The 10,362-nt window shown below is 39.2% G+C and overlaps 1 protein-coding gene across 1 annotated transcript; it reads right to left on the bottom strand.

Annotated features, from left to right (window-relative positions):
* Positions 1–303: 303 nt before the first annotated feature.
* Positions 304–913, bottom strand: LOC101141573 (large ribosomal subunit protein eL19-like). The gene has a single exon (XM_055356942.2). The coding sequence runs from the start codon at positions 886–888 to the stop codon at positions 304–306; it is 585 nt and encodes a 194-aa protein (XP_055212917.1). The 5' UTR covers positions 889–913.
* Between the last annotated feature and the right edge of the window lie 9,449 nt (positions 914–10,362).

Raw genomic sequence — 10,362 nt, 5'->3', positions numbered from 1 at the left:
TTGTTTCCATTCTCCCCATCTCCTTCTGGTACTCCAATCAAGGTTCGGTCTTTTTATGAAGTCCCGTATTCTTGGAGGCTTTGTTCATTCCTTTTCATTCTTTTTTCTCTATTCTTGTCTACATGTCTTATTTCAGTAAGGTGGTTTTCCAAGTCTGATATCCTTTCTTCTGCTCAGTCAATTCAGCTGTTGATGCTTATGTATGCTTTAAGAGGTTCTTGTGCTGTGTTTTTCAGCCCCATCTGGTTGTTTATGTTTCTCTCTAATCTGGTTTTTTTTTTTTTACAGACAAAGGGGAAGGTTTTATTTCTTGGTCTCTTCCTCTTTGGACAAAGTCTTGATGATCTCCTTCTTGGCCTGGAAGCGCTTTTCATGGCGCTTGCATGCTTCCTTGGTCTTAGACCTGCGGGCCTCAGCCTGGTCAGCCAGGAGCTTCTTGCGGGCCTTGTAAGCCTTCAGCATGTGGATGTGTTCCATGAGAATCTGCTTGTTTTTGAACACATTTCCCTTCACCTTCAGGTACAGGCTGTGATACATGTGGCGATCAATCTTCTTAGATTCACGGTATCTTCTGAGCAGCCGGTGCAAAATCCTCATTCTCCTCATCCATGTGACCTTCTCTGGCATTCGGGCATTGGCTGTACCCTTCTGCTTACCTATGCCCATGTGCCTGCCCTTCTGGCGGGCCAAGGTGTTTTTCCAGCATCGAGCCTGGGAATGGTCCGTCACAGGCTTGCAGATGATCAGCCCATCTTTGATGAACTTCTGGATCCACTGACGGGAGTTGGCATTGAAGATTTTATTGGTCTCATTGGGGTCTAACCAGACCTTCTTGGCACAGCAGAAGACACTAGAGGTGAGCATCTTCTGAAGCCTGAGCATACTCATGGCTGCGGCCGCAGCAGCGAAAGGAAAGAGCGCTAATCTGGTTATTCTAGTTAGCATTTCCTCTAACCTTTTTATCAAGGTTCTTAGCTTTGCATTGGATTAGAACAATCTCCTTTAGCTCATGGTAGTTTTTCATTACCCATCTTCTGAAGCCTGCTTCTGTCAATTCATCTATCTGATCCTCTGTCCAACTCTGCACCCTTGATGGAGAGATGTTGTGATCATTTGGAGAAGAGGCACTCTGGCCTTTTGGGTTTTCAGGATTTTTTTCATTGATTCTTTCTCATCTTTGTGAGTTTGTCTAGTTTCGGTCTTTGAGGCTGCTGACTCTCAGAAGGGGTTTTGTGGGGACCTTTTTTTGGTTGTTGTTGTTAATGCTGTTGTTGTCACTTTCTGCTTGTTTGTTTTTATTTCAGTAGTCAGGTCTCTCTTCTGTAGGGCTGTTGCCATTTGCTGGGGGTCCACTTTAGGCCGTATTCATCTGATTCACTCCTTTGCCTGGACATGTCACTCAAAGAGGCTGGAACACAGCAAAGATGTGTACCTGTTTCTTCTTCTGGGACCTCTGACCTTGAGGGACACCAACCTGATGCCAGGAGGATTGCTCCTGTATAGGGTGTCTGTCAACCCTTGTTTGAGGATCTCACCCAGTTGGGTGGCATGGGGAGCAGGACCCATTTAATGAAGCACTTTGTCCCTTGATGGAAAGGGTGTGTTTTGCTGGGGGAAAACCCACTCATCTGGGCTGCCTGGATTCCTCAGAACAACCAGGAGGAAAGGCTAAGTCTGCTGATCTGTAAAGACTGTGGTCACCCCTCCCCCTAGGGGCTCAGGCCCCGGGAGATCCAAATTCTGTCCCTGAGCCTCTGGCTGGACTTATTGGAGATCTTGTGGGGACGCCCTGCCTACTGATGAAGGATGGGTCTGGGTTGGACCTAAAGAGGCATTCTGGCCACAGACTGCCACAGCTGGTGTGTTGGGCTGTGGGGACAAGTCTTGGGACCAAGCCTTCCTGCCTTCCTGGCTCCAGCAGGGAGAAAGCGCAGCCTGGAGCTGTAGAAATGGATGCCACCCTGCCCCCACCCATGGAGCTTAGCATGTTAGGCAGTTGTGAGTCCCAGTGCTGGTTGCTGCCTCTCCTTCAAAGAGCTCAAATGGCTTAGACGGCAGGCTGTGGCAGCTGTTGCTGGTCGTCTATCCTCCTGAGTTTGGTAGGCTTAAGCAGATTTGAACTGAGAGGCTGTTAAGAATCTGTGTGTTCTGGGGCTGACATGCTAGGCCCCGGTGGTACGGGTTCATGAGTGGGATCTTCCGCTCTATGGGTTGCACAGTTCCGTGGAAAAAGCAGTTTCTCTGGCTGAATAGTGTGCTCAATCACCACCTCCCTTGGTTGGTGGGAGGGGGGTTCCCCTTTCCCGTGTGGGTCTCAGGTGGGCTGCCACACCACACTGTTCTTCCTTCTCTCCGTGGGTCACACCAGCCTTCTAGTCAATTTTGTTTTCTGTTTTTTTTTTTTTTTTTTTTTTTTGAGACAGAGTCTTACTCTGTTGCTCACGCTGGAGTGCAGTGGTATGATGTCAGCTCACTGCAACCTCTGCCTTCCGGGTTCAAGTGAGTCTCCTGCCTGGGATTACAGGCATGCACTATGGTGCCCAGCTAATTTTTATATTTTTAGTGGAGAGGGAGTTTCACCATGTTGGCCAGGCTGGTCTCGAACTCCTGACCTCAGGTGATCCACCTGCCTTGGCTTCCCAAAGTGCTGGGATTACACGTGTAAGCCACTATGCCTAGCTTTCAAGTCAATTTTGATGACAGAACCTGGATACCTTAGTTGACAGTTAAGGTTTCACACACTTATTATGGTTTTCTCTGATGGGAGCCTCCAAACAGCACTCCTTCTATTTGGCTATCTTGGCTCCAGTCTTGACTGTGTATTTTTAAATAGCTTGTCTTAAAGCTCACTAATTCTTTCTTCTGCTTAATTAATTCTGCTATTAAAAGTCTTTGATGCATTATTCAGTATGTTTATTGCATTTTCCAACTCCAGAACTTCTGCTTGATACTTTTTAATTATTTCAATCTCTTCATTGAATTATCTGGTAGAATTCTGAATTCCTTCTCTGTGTTATTTTTAATTTCTTTGAGTTTCTTCAAAACATCTATTTTCAATTCTCTATTTAAAAGGTCACATATCTCTGTTTCTCCAGGACTGTTCTGGTGCCTTATTTAGTTCATTTGGTGAGGTCATGTTTTCCTCGGTGGTCTTGATGCCTTGTAGATGTTTGTCTTTGGGCATTGAGGAGTTAGGTATTTATAGTAGCCTGCACAATTTGGGCTTGTTTTTACCCATCCTTCTTGGGAAGTCTTTCCAGTCTTTTTTAAAAGGAGTTGATTGTTGTAATCTTAGCTGTATCTGCATTAGGGGCTACTCTAAGCTCAGTAACACCATGGTCCTTGTAGACTCATGGAAGTTTCACCTTGATGGTCTTCGATAAGATCTGGAAGAATTCTCTTGATTACAAAGCACAGACTCTTGTTCTGTTCTCTTACTTTCTCCCAAAGAAATGGAGTTTCTCAGTTCTGCATTGTCTGGAGCTGGAGGTGGGGTGACATAAGCACCTCTGTGGCCGCCACCAGTGGGACTGTGCTAGGCTAGAACTGAAGCCAGCACAGTATAGCACTGGGTCTCACCCAAGGTCTGCTGTAACCACTACATGGCTACTGCCTATGTTCCCTTAAGGTCTTGGGGGCTCTACAATCAGCAGATTGCAAAACCATCCAAGCTTGTATCCTCCCCTTCAGGAAGGTAAGTTCCCCTATGTCCTGGGCAGTTCAAGAGGTGCCAGCTGGGAGCCATGGACAGGAGTAAAAAACCTTAGAAGTCCACCTGATGTTCTATTTTACTGCAGCTGAACTGGCACTCAAACCATGAGACATGGTCCTTTACACTCTTCCCTCCCCTTTCCACAGGTAAAGGAGCCTCACCCCATGGCTACCACCACTACAGGCCCATGGGGAGTACTGTCTGACTGTTGTCATTGTTCCCTCGAGGCCCAAGGGCTCTTCAGTCAGCTAGTGGTAAATGTTGCCTGGCCTGGGTCTAACCCTTCAGGGAAGTGGGCTTGTCTCTGGCCCAGGGCAGGTTCTGAAATGCCCTCCATGAGCCAAATCCTGGAATTAGAGACCCCAGGATCCCACTCGGTTCTCCATCCCTCTTTGGCCAAGCTACTTCCTAAGGTGCAAGACAAAGTCCCCTTGGCCTTTTTGTCCACTTTTCTCAAGAAGCAGGAGTCTCTCCCCATAGACACCATAGCTGGGAATGTGCTGAGTCTTACCTGAAACCAGCAAGTTTCAGAGTCTCACCCAAGCTCCATGGCATGCTACCTTGGTATTGCTGCTGGTTTTTCAGAACCAAAGGGCTCTTTAGTCAGCAGATGATGGGTCCTACAGGACTGGCTCCTTCCCTTCAAGGAAGTACGTTCTCTTTTGTCCCAGGGCAGGCATGGTGATGTCATCTGGGAGCAAAGGCCTGGAGAGGTGGCTTCACTACTCTGGCTGGTGCCCTTATCCTACTGTGGCTGGGCTAGTATTCAAGACAGAGTCCTCTTTACTCTTCCCTTTCCTCCTCTCAAGCGAAAGAGGGTGTCTTTTCAATTCATGAGCTGTGCAGCCTGGGGTTGGAGAGAGGTGGCACAAGCACTCTCTTAGCTGCCCTGGCTGGTGTCTCACTAGGTCATGTGCTCCCCAAGTCCACTGGTACCAAGCCCAGCACAGCATTATGTCTTGCCTAGGAATTGCAGTCTTTGTGGCCTAGGCAGCCTTTGCCTTTCAAGTTTATTTAGAACCCCAGAACACTTTAGCCCATGGCAGCAAGGCTTGCTGAAAGTCAGGTTCTGACTGCTGGGAGGGGCAATTCCCCTCTGGATAGGGCTGGCTTAAATACTTCCTCCATCAATGGGCATCAGCTGAGTTCAGCCCGGTTTTGCTCACTGCTATGACAGAGTAGCGCTAAGTTCAATGCAGTGTCTCACAATTGCTACACTTTTCCTTTCCCAAAAGCACAGATTCTCTTTCTGTGTCAGGCAGCTGCTGCCAGGGATGGGGCAGGAGTGGTGTGGAAGATTCAAGACTGTCTTTTCTCCCCTCTTCAGTGCATCTTTCAGTGACATGAAGTTAAAACCAGGTATTATGAGTGCTCACCTGATTTTTGGTTGTTATGAAGGTGTTTTTTTAAAAAATGTAGATATGTTGTTAAATTGGTGTTCCTTCCAGGGAAACAACTGGTGGAAACTTCTATTCAGCCCTCTTGCTCCACCTCTCCTATACATTGTTTTAAGCAGTGAGTTTATGGTACTTTGTTATAGCAGCAATGGGAAACTAATATGCTAAGGAAACTGTACTCCCAACTGGGAGAGAGTGCTGCCTTATTCCTACTTTGACAGCCTTCTCTGTGCAGTCAATACATTTGCCACTGTAGGCACTTGATATAAAGTTAACTGTGCCTTTTGAGGTCTTTCTGTCCTTTACTGTTCCATTGTAACACCCATTGTAGGTAAAGTGATAACAAACTGCTCTGTGATCTCAAAGGAATGAACGGAGAGTAGGCCTTAACTTTTAGGTTGCTAATATTTCTGGATATTAAGTGTAACTCTTACAAGCAACAGCTTGTTAAAATTATTTTAAAATTTAATTAAGGACAATTTCTTTTTACAGGAAAATTTTGCCTCCTTACTTACAGTTTTTTTTATTTCCTTGCTCCAATTGCATTTTCATTATTGGTTCTGTTCATATGTTAAAATTTAATAATGCCATTCATTCTTTTCCCTTTTCATTTACATCGTATCTCCATGGATGCTAAACTTTCCAAACAATGCATTCAGTTTACATCATGATGAGGGATTTCAAAGTTAGATGTTTTTCTTAGAATATGCATCTCTCTTTCCAAATTTCCCATTGAAATAAATAATTAAGAGAAAAGCTCAGATTACATACAAGGAGATAAAAATTAAAGTGTCCTCAGAATTGTTTTCTTTTCCAGTGAATATTATAAGAATTCAGAAATGACAGAGTTCTAGGGGAAATTATTTGAAAAGAATAGGACTGTAACCATACAAATTTTCTGTGAGGACACAGAAAGTCCTTCTTAGATATAAAAGAAAACTGGAAAAATGAGTCAAAGATAAGAATGCAGTAATGATGAAATAGCAATTGGAGAAAACTAGTGGTGATTACTAAACTCAATTCATTTCTTCATTTACTCAAAAAATATTTATTTAATGACTCTTATGCCTTGATCACTGTTGTAGGTGCTAGGGATATAGCTGTAAGCAGATCTTCTCCATAAAGTTTAAATTCTAGTGGAGGAGAAGATGAAAAAGCAAAATGAATAAATGTAATATATACTGTGCTGGATGATGATACATATGATTAAAATAACTAAATCCAAGAGGGGGATACGATGGGAGTTTATGGAGTTTTGTATTTAAAATATGATAATCAGGGCTGAGAAGATGATACCTGAGTAAATGTATGAAGTAGGTGCTAAACTAAGGAATGTTTTAATAATTTTTTAAATACACTAAATTATATACAGTGTTTTTCTTTTAAAGTTATATTTTAAGTTTATAATAAAATAGAAATTATACATTGTTAAATTTCAGGGAAGACTTCAGTGTAGAAGTTAAATATATGAGCTCTGGCTCCAAAGTTTCTGGGTTTAAAGTTCAGCTCTACCATATACTAAGTTTTATAACCATGGTTGAGTTAAACTCTCAGCAACTCAATTTCCCTACTTGTAACTGGAAACAAGAATAACAGCTGTTTCGTAGAGTTGTAGTTAGGGTAAAATGAGTTAACATACAAAGTGCTTAAAACTGACTGGCACATAGTAAGTACTCAATAAATATTAGGTATTACTATGGCTATTCTTGTTATTATAATATTAAATCTACAAGGATCAGAAGGAGAAACATGGACCCAATAGGAACCCCTACTTTTCAACAAGGTAGGTAAAATAATACTGTTCAGTTATTGAATTAATTTAATATGGGTCATTGCCAAACTATCAGATTCACTAGTAGGAACAAATGTGTTTCTTTCTCTTTATAATTTTTGCAGAGAATAATAGCAGAATGATAAAGAAAATCAAGAATAGAATGCATAGAATAAAGTTGACTGAAACCAAAGCAAACTTAACAATTAATGATATTTAATGTAAACAGGCCAAATCTCCATATGAACAAATAAATCACCATCTAACCAGTTTTTTTTTTAAACAAAGGAATATTCTTCACACAAAAGTACACCATTGTAAAATGAAACAGGAAAAAAGAGATATATTAGGAAAGATTTCAAAAATTTAAAAAAGCAAGAATGACATTATTCATATCAAACAGGTATAAATTAAGACAAAACCTTCAGAATAGGACAGTTATTTCATAATGTTAATAACTACTATACATAACTAAGATGAAAAAATCTTGAAATAATAAAATATTATAATTTATAAACCAAGACCTGTTAGAATTAAAAATTGAAATCCACAAATAATATAGTGGGATATTTTCACACTCCTTTATATATTCATGTTGGAGCAAGAAGACAAAACATATATAATATTTGAATAATATGATTATAATTGAACTAATAGTTTGGTATCTGACATTGTAATCCATGCAGACAAAATATTTTTTATTTTTAAATGTTAAAGGAACATTTATTCAAATAAAACTTTGACTAGGCCAAAAAATTTCAACATACTGCACAAGTAGAATTTCAATATACTTCACAAGTATACAGAGATTGTTACAATCAATGTGAAATGCACTTTGGCAATATCTTGCCGAGTTAGATGTGGATAACCCATCACTGGTGGTTGCAGTCCTAGGTACCCTATAGAAATTTTTCCTCATGTGCATAAGAAGATCATGCAAGAATGTTTGTTGCACCACCATTCATAATTGCAAAAAACTGGAGAGGCCTTAACTGTCTATCTAAACAAGAATAGAAGCATGAATTTTGGAGTATATATGCAATTAAAAACTCTATAGCAGTTCAAATGAATAAACTATGAGTACATACAACAGTGGATGGATCTAAAAAATATGAAATTTAGCCAAAAAGAGCAAGTTTTAAAATTATACAGTATGATTCTATTTATATAAATCTAAAAAGATACAACAATACATTTTGCTAATGGATATATATGGGAACAATACCACATTAAGTAATGAAAATAATAACTACTAAGTGAAATATAGAACTTACCTTTTGTGAGTTAGAAACCCTATAGGTCAGATTCTTTGGTTACCTAAAACATAACAAGAATTAATTTTAAAATTTTAATAACATTTTTTCAATCATTTGTATACTTAAAACATCCCCACAGATTACCATAGGATCAAACAACAAAAAACAGTCAACAGCTTACCAAAGAAAAAAATAAATATGAATATCAAAACTTACGTGATTTGGCCAAAGATAAACTTATTCACAAGTAAATATGTGTTTTTTAAGTTTTTACTTTTATTTTAGATACAGGGGATACATGTGCACATATGTTTTACATGGAAATATTGTCTGATGAGATTTGGGTGTGGATCCCATCACCCAGTGATGCATAGTATCTGATAGGTAGTTTTTTTATCCTCTTCCTCTTTCCACCCTCTACCCTCAAGCAGGCCCTGGTGTTGTTTCTGTGTGTCCACGTGTACTCAATGCTTAGCTCCTACTTATAAGGGAGAAAATGTAAAATTTGGTTTTCTCTTCCTGCATTAGTTTGCTTAGGATTATAGCCTCCAGCTCCATCCATGTTGCTACAAAGGACATCATTTTGCTCTCTTTTTTATGGCTGTGTAAAATTCCATGTTGTTTATATGTACCACATTTTCTTTAGCCAATCTGCCATTGATGGGCACCTGAGTTGACTACATGTCTTTGCTACTCTGAATAGTGCAGGGATGAACATACAAATATATGTGAGAAAACTCCAGACTGCTTTCCACAGTGGGTGGACTAATTTACATTCCTACCAACAGTGTATAAACATTCACTTTTCTCTGCAGCTTGGCCAGCATCTGTTTTTTTTTTTTTTTTTGACTTTTTGATAATAGCCATTCTGATTAGTGTGAAATGGTATCTCACTGTGGTTTCAATTTGCATTTCTTTGATGATTAGTGATGGTGAGTGTTTTTTCATGTTTGTTGGCTGCTTGTATGCTTTCTTTTGAGAAGTGTCTGTTCATGTCCTTTGCTCTTCTTTTAATGGGGTTGTTTTTCACTCATTGATTTAAGTTCCCTATAGATTCTGGATATTAGGACTTTGTCCGATACATAGCTTGTGATGTCTTTTCTCATTCTGTAGGTCGTCTGTTAACTCTGTTGATAGTTTCTTTTGCTGTGCAGAAGCTCTTTCGTTTAATTGGGTCCTACTTGTCTAGTTTTGTTTTTGTTGCGATTGCTTTTGGGGACTTAGCTGAAAATTCTTTGCCAAGGTCAATATCAAGAAGAATATTTTCTAGGTTATCTTCAGTGTTGTTACTATTCCTATCAAACTGCCAACATCATTCTTCACAGTATTAGAAAAAGCTATTCTAAAATTCATATGGAATCCGAAAAGAATGGAAATAGCTAAAGCAATCTTATGCAAAAAACAGAACAAAGAAAACAAAAGAAAACAAAACCAAAAAAAAAAAAAAAAGCTAGAGGCATAACACTACCCAAATTCAAACTATACTGTAAAAATATAGTAATCAAAACAGCATGGTACTGGTACAAAATCAGACACATAGACCAAACGAACAGAAAAGAAAACTCAGAAATATCTCCACACACATAACAACCATCTGATCTTTGACAGGACCAACACAAACAAGCAATGGGGAGAAGACTTCTTATTTAATAAATAGTGCTGTGATAACTGGCTAGCCATATGCAGATGATTGAAACTGGACCCCTACCTTTCAACATATATAAAAATTAACTTAAAATGAATCAAAGATTTAAATATAAGTAAACATTTTTATATTCTTTATACATTAATAAAAGAAAATTAATCAAGCATTCAATGTAAAAAGTTAGAAATAAAACAAAAATGTTAAATTTAAGGAATCTGAGTGAAAAGAAATAACACATACACACCAACACATGCACACACATATATAAATTAGAGTTAAAATGAGATAAAATTTAAAAAGTCACAGATTGATATAGACAAGAATTAGATTTTTTTAAAAAGAGCCAAACTAATGGAAAATCTAAAAAAGAATATACACACCATTTGAAATGAGAAAGAGGATTTAACAATGAATAAAGAATAAATTAAACTCATAAGAGATTTGATGCACATTAAAGCCTACAACTTGAACATTTCAATGACATGAATAACTTGTCTGATGAAAGAAGTATTAAAATTGACTCAAGAGGTAGAAAACCTTTCTAATGTAATCGTTGGGAAAAAAATTTAAAAACATGCCAA

Source organism: Gorilla gorilla, chromosome 10, assembly GCF_029281585.2.
Source record: "Gorilla gorilla gorilla isolate KB3781 chromosome 10, NHGRI_mGorGor1-v2.1_pri, whole genome shotgun sequence".
Classification (NCBI taxonomy): Eukaryota; Metazoa; Chordata; class Mammalia; order Primates; family Hominidae; genus Gorilla; species Gorilla gorilla.
The sequence above is the reverse complement of the archived record's forward strand: the minus strand, read 5'-3'. Positions and strand labels throughout refer to the sequence as shown.